This window comes from Saccostrea cucullata, unplaced genomic scaffold (genome assembly GCF_032062105.1).
Source record: "Saccostrea cucullata isolate Sc308-1 unplaced genomic scaffold, CSIRO_AGI_Scuc_v1 ctg1055, whole genome shotgun sequence".
Taxonomy (NCBI): Eukaryota; Metazoa; Mollusca; class Bivalvia; order Ostreida; family Ostreidae; genus Saccostrea; species Saccostrea cuccullata.
Window position 1 is genome coordinate 72,775 of NW_026929665.1, and position 16,727 is coordinate 89,501.

General features: G+C 34.9%; 1 protein-coding gene and 2 pseudogenes across 1 annotated transcript; all 3 read right to left on the reverse strand.

Moving 5' to 3' along the window:
- Nucleotides 1-3,606: 3,606 nt before the first annotated feature.
- LOC134281661 (cerebellin-1-like) lies at nt 3,607-5,104 on the reverse strand (annotated as a pseudogene).
- Nucleotides 5,105-7,055: 1,951 nt separating this feature from the next.
- On the reverse strand, nt 7,056-8,287 carry LOC134281667 (complement C1q tumor necrosis factor-related protein 7-like; annotated as a pseudogene).
- A 7,209-nt stretch (nt 8,288-15,496) lies between these two features.
- LOC134281677 (complement C1q tumor necrosis factor-related protein 7-like) lies at nt 15,497-16,539 on the reverse strand. Its single transcript, XM_062764112.1, has 3 exons — nt 16,495-16,539; nt 16,141-16,390; nt 15,497-15,945 (listed from the first exon to the last, which is right to left on the reverse strand). Exons 1-3 carry the CDS (start codon nt 16,537-16,539, stop codon nt 15,497-15,499), a joined length of 744 nt encoding a protein of 247 aa, XP_062620096.1.
- Nucleotides 16,540-16,727: the final 188 nt, after the last annotated feature.

Here is a 16,727-nt window from a genome sequence, read left to right on the forward strand (position 1 = left end):
GAATAAAAAATCAGTGTGCCAAACAATAAAAAGGGAAATCCTTAACAAGAAATGAAGTGTAATTAACTTTTGGTTATCGAGTAGAAGGCTACAACAATTGTTTTCTCTCATGTTTAAGTTTTTGTTTAAAGTTTTAGGAATACAAAGATACGCCGTTAGCTCACCTGAGCTGAAAGCTCAAGTGAGCTTTTCTGATCACATTTTGTCCGGCGTCCGTCTGTATGTCCGTCTATCTGTCTGTCTGTAAACTTTTCACATTTTCGGCTTCTTCTCAAGAACCGCTGGGCCAATTTCAACCAAACTTGCCACAAAGCATTCTTGGATAAAGGGCATTCAAGTTTGTTCAAATGAAGGGCCATGCCCTCATTCAAGGGGAGATAATTGGGAATTAATGAAAATTTGGTGGTATGTTTTAAAAATCTTCTCAAAACCACTGTGCCAGGAAAGCTGAAACTTATGTGGAAGCATCCTGGGATAGTGTAGATTTAATTTTGTTCAAATCATGACACCTGGGGGTAGGGCGGGGCCAAAATGGTCGACCAAAGTTTTACATAGAAATTTATAGTAAAATTCTTTAAAAATCTTCTTTTCAAGAATGACAAATCCATAATTCATCATATTTATATGGAAGCATCCTCAGGTAGTGTAGATTCAAGTTTGTTCAAATGATGTCCCCGGGGGGTAGGACGGGGCCAATATAGCCGACCAAAGTTTTACATAGAAATGTATAGGAAAATTCTTTAAAAATCTTCTTTTCAAGAATGACAAAGCCATAATTCACCATATTTATATGGAAGCATCCTCAGGTAGTGTAGATTCAATTTGTTCAAATCATGACCCCTGGGGATAGGGCGGGGCCAAAATGACTGATCAAAGTTTGACATAGAAATATATAGGAAAATGCTCTTAAAATGTTCTTTTCAAGAATTGCAAAGCCATTATTGATCATATTCATATGAATGCATCCTCAGGTAGTGTAAATTCAAGTTTGTTCAAATCATGACCCCCTGGGTTAGGGCGGGTCCGTGACAATGGCCGACCAAGGTTTCACATAAATATATATAGGAAAATTCTTTATAAATCATCTTCTCAAGAATAGCAAATCCATGATTGGTCTTGGGACTACATTTGGATTTAAACTTTTCGATAATAAACCAATTTCTATCTACTTTTTCCTATCCACAGTGCTCAGGAGAGCGATGTGGCCCATGGGCCTCTTGTTAGTTTACTTATTTTTTTTCATTTCTTTAATCTATTTACGATATATTGATTCATGTATACCGGGTTTATACCATTTTTTAAAATTATCTTTTAAGCTAGATCGTTAGATAATCAATTCTCAGTCAATCTTATCATCGATAGAGATAATCTGCGAATAGGCAAAGACAGTGACCGAGCTATAAAACTTTTACTGACATACTATATTTATATTATAATTGACAACAAAACCGCGACACACTATTTATAGGGAGACTGTAATTAGTGCTGGCCATTCGCTATGTACCTTACTATATACATGTATTAACTTACACAAGTTTATGAGCAAAACATTTAAATTTTTGGCTAAAGGGTTTTCTTAAAAAATCTTACATTTCTTAATCTTAAAGTTTTTTTTATTAATGGTGGATGCATAGACACTTTCAAACCCCAGGGTTATGAATATACTTTTTTTCTTGTATTTCTTAAAAATACAGATGATTAAAGTAAAATCAGGGTTATTATTCTCTTGAAAAGTTGAATTCAGTAGTCACGTTTTTACCCTAAATATTACTTCATTCCACTTCTGAGCACAGCTGCAGCTAGCACCGTTTTTAAAATCAGAGGCCAACCTAAAAAAAAAACATTGACGCACAAAATGAAAAAAGAAAAACTGTAAACTCCATAATTAAACTCGAAAATCCTATTTCGAATAGGGGTAGTCCGAAAAATCTGATATTTCAAAATCGTAAAAAGCCAGGAAAACGTCAGATTTTTTCGGACTAGAATAGGGAAAGAGAGAGAGAGAGAGAGTTGAACTTGTATCTAACTCTTTGGTACATATTTTTTCAAAGCTAGAATTTGCCATTGTTTGCTCTCAAAACAACAAAAAGGGAAATCAGCATCTTAATGAAAATATACATATTTTAAAAACTGCAGCCATTAAATGACTGTACGTGTTTGGGGGAGCTCCCTCCGTTTCCAAACGCGCCCTACGGACCTGAAAACAAAGTACATGTATGACTGTTCTGCCAGCGACCCTTCTTTTTCTTCTATTGTGTTTTAAATGATTTTTTACAACTAAAGGAAAGGTTTTTTTCTAATTTATGCAGAAAATATTTTCTATTAATAGATAATTTGTCAACGGCATAGAATTTCAAATTGGTCACGTTTGGAAGAAAATGGAGATTTCATAATATAGTGGGAATGCTTATTGCAAAGGTACAAACGATTTTGGTAACAATTTTTCAATTTATACACTTCAATCTGTAAAATTTACATTTTGATCTGTAAAATTTACAGTTTAATCTATTCATTATATAGTGGGAATGTTTATTGCAAAGGTACAAACGACTTTGGTCACAATCTGCACCACAACATTATAATAATTTTTCAACTTGTACACTTTAATCTATAAATTTTACACTTTAATCTGTAAATTTTACACATTAGAGTGAAAAATTTACACTATAATCTGTATGATTTAAACTTTAATCTGTGAATATTACACATATTTATGTGTAAATTTTACACTTTAATCTGTAATTTTTACACTTTAATTTGTAGAATTTTACTTTAATCTGTAGCATTTTCACTTGAAACTGTAATTTTATTGCTATTTGGACAATTTTTATTTTTCATTTTAATTCTACATTTTTAACTGAAAATTCTACACATTTTACACTTCAATCTGTAAATGTTACACTTTAATCTGTAAATTTTACACTTTAATCTGTAAATATTAACATATTCAAGTATGAATAATAGATCTCATGAAGAGATCCTATATGAAGGATATGGATATTAGGATTTTTTCTAACTGATGTTCCATTACAGTTAGATAAATGGTTACAAAAATTTTTGAATCTCTTTTTATCTTATTTAAACTGTTGAAGTTGCATATGTTACATGTACAGCTGTATAAGAGTTTAGGTATTCCACAAGAGCATTTCGATACATGTCGACTGGATATTTTTCTGGTGCTTCTGAAGATTTTACATATAGTATTGATACAAATATGAAATATATGGCTCAAAATCCAAATGCTTCATCGATTTTATTTTAAATCTATAGGCAAGAAATTAAAAGTTACCTCCGTAAACAATACGTGCGTTCTTTACAAAATTTACAATTTTCAATTTAAATTGTCATATACATACATACATTCAACATGTTGAAGAGAGAACACATGTATTGAAAATTAAATAACGTCAAAAATCACCTATATCAATATATATTGTTAATTTGTTGTTTCAGAACATGTCAAGAATTTCATAATGTTCAAATATATTTTAATAGACTAGAATGATGCCATAAACACTTTCTCGACATGTACCTGAAGCATTTTTAAATAAATTTATTTTTCAAACAATTGTTAAGCTTTTTTATAACAAAAGAACATTTGGGGGGGGGATTAGGTCTATGTTCTCCGATGGAGGATTCCAATGAAAGTTGATTGAAGATTTGATCCAATACCAGTACCGCCACCATACACAAATTCATTCGAACCATCAATCTGTATCCAGACATTATCATCTTTGTTCACATTTATGATCACCATAGCTGAACTGGAGTCTGCGACTCCAGGGCGAGACACATAACTTGAAGCGCGAGATGTTCCTCCTACAATCAGCTGGGTGTAAAATTCACTATCTCCATTAACTATGGTCCAGTGGAACATGTAGATGCCTGTCTGGGGAGCAATAAAGATTCCGTCCTCTTTGTGGTAATGGTTTCCGCTGTTGATGTACGTCTGATCAAATCTTATGATTGTCCGGGTACTGATACTGCCAGTACCTGAGGATTTATATGCAGAAGAAAAGACAGGATCTGATTGGTCGGCCAGGACACCTACACATGAAATGAAATTTCACAGAATTTATGTTTTCAAAATGCAATGGATTTATAATCGCTACAACGAACCAATTTTGTTCGCAATCTATATTATTAAAAAAAATAATTTTATTATGACTAGAGAAATAAATATATGTAAATTATCTTCTTTTTTAAAAAAAATTACCACTATAGTTTATCTTACCATATTTAAGGGATAGAACATCCAATGATGACACATCGATATTAGATCTACCCGTCAGTAGCTGTCCCAGCACTCGCTCTGTGGTGTTCAGCGTTGTTCTGTCGTCTGCTCCAGTCTAGATAGACGTTCCTCGAGACTAGTTAAATTCCGGCCTTTCAGGAGGATTGTTAGTTCAGCCGTGGATACTAAGGCAAAAAGAAGCGGTAAATGATAGAGAAGCATCTCTGCGGATAATACCTGAAACTTTTTTTTACGTTTCCTTCAGTTTCGCTACGCAGTTCCGTGCGAATATTAAAGATTTAAACAGAAAGCTCTTTTATAGATATTTATATTTTAGCTCACCTCTTCACTCGGCATCGCAGACTGCTCTGGCAAGTAGTAACATCATTTCGAAAGGGGGGGGGTTGCAGAAATCTCGAGTTTGTCGTTGGGGGAGGGGGGTTATTTCCAACTATTTTCAAAACCAAATTTCATTCACACACATTACTAAATTACTTTTTCACTCTTCTGCAACAAAAAGGGGGAGGGATAACCAGCTTTTTGATGATTTTTAACAATTAAAGCAGGTTATGTCTGGAAGAAATAATGGAGGCACCTATCCCCGATACAATGTCCCTGCTGATGATTTACATATTGATGTATACTTGTAGCAAAATGGTTGATTTGATTTCGATCAAATAAAATCATTGTACAATTCTACATTTATGCTTGTATTTTGGCCGATATGATATATTTTTTCAGTCATCCGTCTTATTTATTTGAAGTTTAGCACGTGTCTTAATGATTTTCTCCAAAAGGTTTTAATTTAAGGTACTATCCAGGCAAGTAAATATATCAACTATTTCAAACCATTCTCTGAGAATTAAAACATTAAACAGCCATTTTCAGACTATTTAGATCTCCTTTAAAAGAAAAGCTCCATATAAAGATATACAAAAATGATCAAATTTTAAACCTAAAATGTATGAATTTTTTTCTTTGCCAACTAATAGTTGACAGCTTAAGATACCGTATCTAAAAAAAATAAGTTAAATCTGGTGGTTAATTTGTGGTTAATTTGTTGACCCCCCAGCCTCCTTAACATTAATGATTCCTTCATACAGGTTACTAAAATAGGCCAACGTGTTATAAAAATGTCGTTTACTAAATGATAATTTTCTTATTAAGAACATGGCAAAATGATAACTGCCAAATATTATATTGGTAATTCATTATTTCGTAAAAAAAAAAAAACACTAGTATTTCAATTAACCAAGTTTTCCGTTTCTCCTTAGCTTAAGAAGGTTTTTTATCTACATGTAATTAAACATGCTCCATCGAATCCTGGGCATTATTTGTAATTATATTGCTCACTTCAAATTCTGGAGGGAAACTTCTTTTGTGTGGAGTTAGTGTGGGGTTCGTTTCATTTCTCGGCCTTAATATTGATTGAATGAAAGAACATCATTCTTTTTTATTCCCATTTTAAAAAATAAATAAATAAATAAATGAAAGACAAATGTCGACAAACTTTGAAAATAAACTTTCCAAAATAATGGAGCGAAGACTCGCTTATATTGAAAAATTGTGTTATACTATGAGAAAATGGTCCTTTTATCCTCTTCTAACAGTGACCGTTCACGGTAGCTCAGTCGGTAGAGCGCTCGCTCCGTGATCGGGAGGTCGAGAGTTCGTATCACGGCTGCAACTGACCCAGTCAATAAAATGGGTAGCAACTGTTCCTTCGCCATGCGCTCGGCACTTTGAAGTGAAAGTTGCGGGTCCTTCGGATGAGACCTTAAAAACCGAGGCCCCGTGTCAGCGGCAGGCGTTGGCACAAAAAAGATCCCTCACTGCTCAATGGCCCTGAGTGCCGAGTAAAGGTCAAAATTTGAAGCCCTTCACCGGCATATGATGACGTCTCCATATGAGTGAAAAATTCTCGAGAGGGACGTTAAACAATATACAATCAATCAATCAATCTTCTAACAGTGTGTGTAACTATGCTATTTCAAAGGCAAATAATTTCAATATTTAATTGTGAGATTTTTGTAAGTTCTGAAGATTTTACTTTAAGTACACTTTAATGTTAGATGAAGTATTTAAAAAAATAATGTTTTAAGTGAGATTTTATGAATAAATGTTTTACTTTAACTTTTGTCGCACTATAGACATTCTGAATAACTCTGATATCCCCAATAATCAAATACCTAAATTTAATTGAATCCTGAACTTTAAAAATTCTTTAGGAGATACAGCGGGATCTAGCACAAATCTTGAAAACTGAGTGAAAGACAAATGGATCCACATCAAATCACACCTTTAATCTTGATGAACATTCTTGAAACTGGCCTGCCTATAATACGAAAGTGCTATTCCTATAACAGTTCTAGATCTTATGCCATCAATTTTCAAGGAGTTCATCATAATAAATTTAGAAACTAATAAAACTATATTCTTCAATCCAACAAAAATATTGATAATACGCATGAACATCGAGAATTTTTCACTCATATGGAGACGCCACCACTTGCCGGTGGAGGGTTGTTCTATACTTGTGGCCATTGAGCTGTGAGGGATCTTCTTCGGACCAACACCTTCTGCGACACATATAAATACGGTCTCACCAGAAGGACTTTTCCCCATTCCCCGCAGTGGATTCAAACCCGCGACGTAAGAATCAACTTATTCCGCGACTCTAGAGCATCTAGCGCATGAGTTAACAAATGATATATACATGTATTGATATGGCAAGAAAAGACAGATAAATAAAAATTACTCCTGGTGTCATGGACAAAAATGCATTTTATAGCATAAAATATTCTTAAAACAAGTTTTAGTTTTAGATTTTATATCGGTAGAAGTATATGAAATCATCAACAGTTTCTCATTTATACAAACTTTATTATAAATGTATATAATCATGACAATTATTCCGTTATTTCAGAAATGTATTCTTATTAATTTGGGAAGGAGATTCTTTATTAAACTGGTCCTGTTCTTAAATTTATTTTCTATTGTCTTTCGTCTAATGCAGGATAACGTTTCCTTAGTAAGATTACACGACATTATGTGTGTCTTAGAAGAATTCCAGTGAAGGTCGACTGGACGTTTCCCTCGCCAGTACTCCCGCCATAGACATGCTCATTAGATCCATAAATCTGAATCCATACATGGTAATCTTTGTTTACATTGATAATCGCCATCGCTGAACTGGAGTCTGTCCCTCCTGGGTGAGGGATATAATTTGCAGCGCGAGATGTACCTCCAACAATCAACTGGGTATAAAAAGCACTGCTTCCTGTAGCTATGGTCCAATGGAACATGTAGATACCTGTCTGAGGAGCAATAAAGATCCCGTCTTCTGTGTGGTAATGGTTTCCTATGTTGATGTACGTCTGTTCAAATCTTATGATTGTCCGGCTACTGATACTGCTAGTTTGTGATGCTTTGTACGCAGAAAACAGGACAGGGTCTGTCTGATCGACCAAAACACCTGATTGAAAATAAAAGTCATGAAATTTGAATTTGCGTTTCCAATAATTGCAATAGTTTTACAGAATGTGTCATTCAAATCAACATGATTTCTTGTAAATCAGTTTTTCATTTAATAGAAAAAAAATAACTGGGTCTTTTTAAGACTAACATTTATAATTCAAAATGACATTCAAAATATGTCCTTTTTTTACCGTCTTTTTATTTTTATAATTTAGAATCATCATGTTAATTCCTTGGCCGCTTTGACCAAATGAAATTTTCCATATAATAATCATACCTGATCTGAGAGCAAGAACATCCAGTGATGACACATCGGCATCACTTCTCCCTGTCAGTAGCTACCCTAATACTCGCTCTGTGGCGTTCAGTCGTTGCTCTGCCTTTGATAGACGTTCTTCCAGGCTGGTCAAATTCCGACCTTTCAAGAGGGTGGTCAATTCAGCCGTTGATACTATGGCAAAGAGGAGGGGCAGATGATACAGAAGCATTTGCGGAATATAATCGCTTGAAAACAAAAGTTTTGTGTCGTTCGGTTGGTCCTGCTCGGTAGATCGCTCAGTCTATGTACAAATTTCGAAAAGACGATTCTCTTATAACATTGCTCAATTTAGCTCACCTGTATGCCACAATTATAAGTTTCTCAAATGCATTCAATTGACTTCATCTGTCACTTATATAGATTTCTTATTCGTAATACCAAACATGAAAATCTGATTTTTTTCATTCTTTATATCCCTTTTTTTTAATCCCATTAATTATATTGTTATTTATTGTCTACAATTTTTACAGAAGCCGGTAGATGATAGGTAATATTTTATCAAGACATTTGGTAAAATATTTATTCCACCTGGTACCTACCTGATTCCGTAATATTTAGACAATGAAGCCATACTTTCTATTTATATAATTATATACTGCAGAAGTACTTTTTTCCGCGTGGTATTAATTTACGCTATGTACGCGGTCACAGATAATCCGCGGAAATTTGTCCAAGCATACTTAATTGATATATAAGGCATATAGTGTTTGTCAAGAAAATCCACGTAATTTTCTAACCGCGGATTAAACAGAAATTAAGATTCCGCGGAATTATGACCCCGCGGAAAAAAGTACGTCTACAGTATATTAACAGTATATTTACATATACATGATTCCTTTTATACAGGTTACTGAAATTGGCCTGTATCTTATCAAATTTCTCTAAGTGTGTTAAGAGTATCCACAAGGGCTTCAAAGTACCTAGGTTTTCCTTTTCTCCTTAACTTTTAAAGACTTAAATGTTGATAAGACAAAGGTTTCCTTTGAACTTGTTCATTTTGAGATCTGGGTCGTTTCTTCTTCAAGTCGAATTGTTAGCATTTTTCTGTCTGAAAAATAGGGGTAAAGAACATTCATCTGTATATATACTGACGGACTTTAAAAACGCAACACTTATTAATTTTTGGTATTTTAAATTTATTCATAGATCTTATAATCAAATTATTTCTTGTCTACATTCAACCATGTTTATTGTTCAGTGTTCTTTAATCTTTAGCACCGTTTTATTCACAAAAGGGGTACAATTGAAAACAATGTCAAAGAGGGGTGCGTCAAAAATGTGATTTTGGTCACAAATACCGGGTGTGGCCTCCATTGGCACGGATGACGGCGCGAAGGCAACGTGTCATTGACTGGCAGACACTTCGAATAGTCCTTTGAGGAATATTCTGCCACTCCTCCAACAAAGCTCACTCAATTCCCTTGGGTTCTGAGGCTGAGGCTTGCGTCTGCGCACACGTCTCCTTAGCTTGTCCCACAAATGCTCAATCGGATTTAAGTTTGCAGACAAAGGGGCCAATCAAGGACGTTGATGCCGTTCGTTTGCAAAAAAATTTGCGTTATTCTTGCCGTATGTGCACGCGCATTGCCCTGTTGAAAAATAAGCCTGTTGGTTTGTCTCTGTTGCTGCAGTAATGGTGTTAAAACAGGCTGAAGAACTTCGTCCACGTACCTCCTGGCAGTGAGAGTTCCGTTCAAAATTACAAGTTGTGAACGAAAATGGTGGTTTATCGCATCCCAGACCATGACGCCACCCCCTCCAAATCTGTCGCGTTCAAGTACACAATTGTCCACAAAACGTTCATGTAAACGACGGTACACTCGACATCTGCCGTCTGCATTGCTAACATTAAACTTAGACTCATCTGAAAATACAACCTGTGACCAATACCGTCGTTGATTCAGATTTTGTCTGGCACATTGCAATCTGTTACGTCGGTGATGCTGCTTCAGTTGTGGTCCTTTGTAAGGTCTTCTGCATCGAATCCCGTGGCATTTTAGTACTCTAGAAACAGTTCTAGGATGTATAGGCCTCCCATGATGTCCAATAATTTCCCTCGCAGTGGTCGCAGCTGCCGTAAAACGTTATCGTAAATGACGTTGGCGTATGTACGCCTGTTGACGTGGCGTTGTCACAAACGGTCGGCCTGGTCTTTGACGATCAGTTATTGATCTTGTCTGATGAAACCGATGCAGCAACCGGCTAATTGTACAGGGATGAACATTAAATCTCCTGGCTACCCCCCGCTGACTAACTCCTGCTTGCAGCAGACCGAGTGCTCGATTTCGCATTACATTATTTAACCGCGGCATAGTCTTTATTTCGATTTCTTCTGTTAGTGGTGACTATTCTTTCATCGACAACGTTGATTGATAACGACAAAGCCCCCTTTTTACTTTTCCATATGTTTTTTTAAAAGGCCCGATTTTCTCGTGCAATACTACTCACATCATGCAAACAATTAGCACAGGTAAGTCGGGTAGTGGAATTTAAAAACCAACGCTATGTATGGTGAACGAAGATTGCAATAAAAGTTTTCAATATTTTTTGAAAAATAAATAAAATGAAAAAATGTTTGTTGTGTTTTTAAAATCCGTCAGTATAAAAAAAACTTCATTTATTTTTCAAAGATATCGTATTATCAAGTTGAGTTGCAACATTTCTTCTTTTTAATTTGCTTATTCAGTTCATTTCTTTAATTTGTTTTAAGTAACGGACTCGTGTATAAATGTACTATTCTATCTTTCTCTCAATCTTATCATAAAGATAATTGGCAAAGACAGTGCCAGAACTCTTAAGAAAACCATGCACTGACATACTGTTTATATATTATATGACAACGAAACTGCTACATGTAAAAACTTTAGAGTGACACTGTACCTGTCATTCACTGTCAGTGCCTTACTATATATGGAGTTTTATGAAGAGACTTACTTTTAAAATCGACGGCTGACTTTTACATTTTAAAGAAACCGACTCCAAACACAAAAATATAGAACAGAAGATTTCTTTGTAAAACACATCCAAAGATACATGTATTTAATTAGTATTTGTGTTGTTTTCACTGGGATCTGTAAAGTTGTAGGGTTAATACTACAGTAAAATGCATACAAACATTAGGATAACTTAACATCGTAGATTTTAAATACGAGCTTGCTGAAATGCGCTTATGCGAGAATTTTCCAGGTCTAAGTTATTCGTGCATTTCTCAGCTTTTCGTTCTCTTCATTTAACAAAATTACATAAAAAATTCATTTTGAATTATCAATAAATTCATTTGAATGAAAAATCAAAACGAGTGGTACATTGCATATTTTTTATTCTGAATCACTGACCCCGAGAGCTCTCAAGAGCTTCGGGACCTTTTTAGTAATAAACTGATTATACGCCTCCTGGTTTTACAGGATTAGCTCCATAATTGGTCTCTTTTTGCCTCTCCCCTCTGGTCTACATTCCTCGGATGTAGAGGGATTTGTGGTTGAAGACGAAGGTTTGTCTTTCTGTGCTGATGAACAAAAGCTTGATGGTCCTACTGGTTTCTCGTCCTCACTATTGTCAGAAACATTTCTGAATAGGTCTTCCCTTTTATCTCTTTTGTTACATGTACCCTTAGTTGGTCCAGGATCTGCCATTAGACTATCTTCCTTTTTTAATTTTTCTGATTTCCTCCCTAAATATATAAAAAAAATTTTAATCATTTTTGCCGAATTAACACATTTGAAAAAAAAACAGTGTAATACATTAAGTTCATATTTATTATTGTATAAATACATATTTAATTACCCCCCTCCCCTCTTTGTAGAGATTCTCAGATGTTCCTCTCTGTACCATCTCATTTCTTTTGTCTTGGTGTTTATTTTCCTTGTTAAGCTTAAATAAATGATTTGCATATGCTGTGCCATATTCAAAATTTTATGAAAGCAATATTTCGTTACATGATTAGCAAAGGAGGGGGGAGGGGTTGGATGTGAAGTATAAAACAGTGCCAATACTTTTTTGTTTTATGTCAAAATTTAAACCGTACCTTATCAGGGTGTTTTTGATATTTTTCTCTTGTGCAGCCATCAATTTCGAAAATTTATTGGAAAGCCTATTTTTAAGCTGCATTTGTTCACCCTCCAGATACATCTTCCTTGCGTCAGCTGGAAGCAGATGGTTGTTCTCCTTCATACTATGAATTATCTTTGCCCAGAAGCATGGATGCACTTGGTAGGAGCGAAGCATCATCAGTACTTCATCATCTGACAGCTTAATATATTTTTTCTTTCTCTGAACAATGGTAATCACATTATCATCTATAATAACTTAAAACAAAAGTGAATTTGATTTTACTTTTGCCATATGAGCGCTGTTTTATCTTGAAAAGGAATAAATATAACAATTTCTAAATATAGTTTTAAGTAACCACGTGACAAAGTTAAGAAAGTGTATCGTTTTCTAAAAGGAGTGCTCGGTAAGTACTCGGCTTAAATCAATCATGCCATTTACTTATATCGTAAAATTAGTTCGCACTTTCAAAGCAATGAATATTTTACATCACCTTCAGATACTTCAGGCAATTCATCCACTTCACTGCTACTCATCTTCTAGCACGCTTTTAACAATACCGGTGTCAACTCAGGAATAAAAAGGCTTTCCCGAGCCCGTGCAGGATTTAAATAGAATCGAATGATGGATATCGTTCAATGTTACTGCCAAATTTCAATTCAATTACCAGATTTAACATATTCAAAATCAAATGAATGTGTAGATGAGAAAATATTCTTTACCTCAAATACATTAATGTGTATTCTAAAGTTGCACTTTGTATAGGGATTTCAAAGCATTGTTCGTTTAAAAAAGAGAAATGAGGTACAAATGTTTTCTATTAAAGGGAAGTCATTGTTCTGACAATAACTTTTTTTATTAATCATTGTTACTTGTAGAACAATACTAATGGACGAAAGTAGATTTCCCCTGGCTTTTCTTCCTGCATTGTTGAACCCCCCTCCAGACAACGATAATTTTTTTGCGTAAGATAATTCTCACTATCATGATGGCAGTCATACCCCCAGCAGACCCTTTACTAAATATACATCACCGTTTTGGTTTGGAGTCTGAAAACGTATGGAAAGGAAGGGATGTATTTCGACTTTTTTCAAGGAATAGGTTTGGGTTCCATGAATGCACTGGGGAGTCCCCCGAGACTTTGATTGATCTCTTGGTCATGATAAGTTGGGAAGAATCATATACAAGGCACAGTTCCCATCGACTTTCTCCAAAAATTAGGATTCTCTTATTTCTCATATGGTTGAGATGTTATCCGACATACCATGTACTATCAACATTATTTGATATCACTGTGGGGACTGTTAAAGACGAAATTCACTCACTTATACCATTGTTGTTTTGCGTATGTAAAACTTTTATTAAATGGCCAACGGTTCAAGAATGGCGCTCAAAAATAAACATATGGCCACAGATTCCTTTCACTGTAGGTGCTATCGATGGTACATCAATAAAAATTAACAAACCCGGAGCAGAACCCCAACAACTTATTTTTCTGGTCATCGTCACTTCCATGCCATTCATACCCAAGTGATTACAATTACGGAACAATTTGTTTTGTTGAGTGTGGATTTAAGGGTCGTCTAAATGATGCTCAACAGTATTCCCATCTTCCTGAAATAGGTTGACCAGAACTACCTTTTCCACATGAGTTTATTTTACTTGGGGATAAAATATATCCTAACCGTCACCCCATTGTTACCGCATTTACGGAACAACAAATAAACAGAAGGACCATTTTTGAAAGAAAAAGGTGTCGAAAAGTAAATCGAATCATTTCAACACATAGGTCTATTGTTGAACGATCGATTTGTAGATTAAAGAGTTATGAAATATTGAGTAGTGTTTGGAGGCAAAGAAGAAGACAACTTCGCCGAATTGTATTTATTGTTGCAGGGTTGGCTACAAGAAGAGAAAATTAACATTATTCTTCAATTATTGCCGTAATGTACAAAAGGCTGTATAAAAACTACCGGTTGGAATACACTTTTTCTTTTGATAAGATATTGAGCAATACGGGTTATCTAAAGAGTTTTATAATACAATGTTTAAAACGATAACCCTAAAATGGTTAGTATTTATTGCACTAAATATACACCATACTTCAAATATGGCCTTTTTTCACTTGTTTGGATATATGCTATCCCGTGCAATTAAAGAACTAAGCATTGAAATAAAGCAACAAAAAATAGTTCCTAAAGACAGAGGGTAATAATCCAACTTTTGTTTTCTTTTCTGATTTACTTTATAAGTATATAGCTATAGTGTGTTGAAATTCAACTTTAGTGTTTGGAGTTGGTCCCTGTGAATTGTAAAAGTCAGTCGTTGATTGTAAAGGTAAGTCTCTTCATAAAACTCCTATAGTGATGTATACTTACACAAGTTTATTAGCAAAACGTTTTTGAAATTTATAACAGTTATAAATGTTATCCGGTTATTTGGTGGGTGCATAGAAAATTTTCTTCTGTAATGCCACAGCAAGATATATCATTTTATATAACCAAGAATTCCAACAAATTGTAAGAAGGTTTGAAAAAAATGAATACCAATATAGTCTTCGTATTTGGTAATGTTCAATATTACAACTGCATATTAGAGGAACATAATTTTATTTAGTTCCATTTTATAAGTGGTGATAAAACCTACCGGTACTCATGGATCCCCATTCTAAGGAAGAGATTCTTCAAAATCACAAGTCAATTTTAAATAATCTGAAATCCCCAGCAATCAAATTTAATTGATTCCCGAACTTCCTCAACGCGTTTTTTTTTTTCATCAAAATAAACTTAGTATTTAAAAAATATATATTTTAGAGGGAAATTGATAGAATTAAATCAGCAAAAAAATTCAAAATTAATTGAAAGACAAACTGATGCACATCTATTCACACCTCTAATATTGACGCACATTCTGCAAACTGTCCTAGCTAGCTGCCGATAATAAGAAAGTGCATTTCCTATGACATAAGTTAACATGGAGTTCACTATGAATATGAAATATACTGCAACACAGGACTTCAGTTTATACAGTATCACCAGTAGGACCGGTCTCCATGTCTAACAGTGGGATTCGAACTTCGAATTTATCAAATCCTTACTCCGCAACTCGAGGGTGGAACGCATGAGTAAATGGCATTATACATGACAAGAAAAGACAGAAAGATTATAAATTACTACTGGTGTCATGCGCAATGCATTTTCTAAACATAATATCTTTAACAAACTTTAAGTTTCAGGTTTCTCAATAGACGTATATTAATCATAAAAATTTTCATTTATAGAACCTTTGTTATATATAAATTTATATAATCATGACAAAATTCCTTTTTTAGAACTTGTTATTTTAATCAATTTTGGAAGGGGGTTCTTGTTATAAATGTTAACACTCTTCTTACACTTACTAGTATTTCCTTAGTACGATCATGAAGATTGCACGACATTATGTGTGTGTCTTAGAAGAATTCCGGTGAAGGTTGACTGAATGTTTCCCACGGCAGGACCCCCGCCAAGGACCTGCTCACTAGATCCATAAATCTGAATCCAAATGTGGTCATCTTTGTTCACGTTTATGATCACCATCGCTGAACTAGAGTCTTCTCCTCCTGGGTAAGGGATATAATTTGAAGCACGAGATGTACCTCCTACAATCAACTGGGTATAAAAAGCACTGCTTCCTGTAGCTATGGTCCAATGGAACATGTAGATGCCTGACGTAGGAGCAATGAAGATTCCGTCTTCTGTATGGTAATGGTTTCCTATGTTGATGTACGTCTGATCAAATCTTATGATTGTCCGAGTACTAATACTGCCTGTAGATGAGGATTTGTATGCAGAAAACAGGACAGGATCTGACTGATCGGCCAGGACACCTACAAAAGAAATGAAATTTCACAGAATTTATGTTTTGAAAATGCAGTGGATTTATTATTGCTACACACAAACCAATTTTGTTGGCAGTCTATGTTATTGAATTAATTTTATTTTATTATGATAAAGGAAATATATTTATGTTTTCTAAATATTTTCTTGTTTGGAAAAACAGACCACTATATAGTTTATCTCACCATATCTAAGGTATAAAACATCCAGGGATGACACATTGGCATCACTTCTCCCTGTCAGTAGCTGTCCTAACACACTCTCTGTGACGTTCAGTCGTTGTTCTGTCGTCTGCTCCAGTCTAGATAGACGTTCCTCGAGACTGGTCAAATTCCGGCCTTTTAGGAGGGTGGTCAGTTCAGCCGTTGAGACTATGGCAAAGAGGAGGGGCAAACGATAGAGGAGCACCTTTGGGGGTTTATTGTTGGAGCTATATATTTTTTTTTACGTTTTCCTTTAGTGTCGCTACGCACTTCTATGCTAGAATATTAAATTTTTAAACAGTGAGCACTTTTATAGGTATTTACATTTTAGCTCACCTCTTCACTCAGCATCTTTAACTGCTCTGCCAAGTAGTACCTCATTTTCGAAAGGGGGTTGCAGAAATCTCGTGTTTGCCGTTGGGGGAGGGGGCGGTAATTTTCAACTATTTTCAAAACCAAGTTTCATTTATACATCTATGCAACAAAAAGGGGGAGGGGTAGCCAGCTTTTTAATGATGTTTAACAATTAAAAAAGGTTGTGACTGGAAGAAATTATGGAGGCACCTGTC

Bases quoted from the DNA above. Each gene is read 5' to 3' on its own strand.
- LOC134281677 (XM_062764112.1), bottom strand. From the start codon at position 16,539: ATGAGGTACTACTTGGCAGAGCAGTTAAAGATGCTGAGTGAAGAG. The intron at 16,391-16,494 runs GTGAGCTAAAAT...TAAAAAAAAATA, and splicing joins TAAAGATGCTGAGTGAAGAG to TATAGCTCCAACAATAAACC. The intron at 15,946-16,140 runs GTGAGATAAACT...TTTCTTTTGTAG, and splicing joins TGTTTTATACCTTAGATATG to GTGTCCTGGCCGATCAGTCA.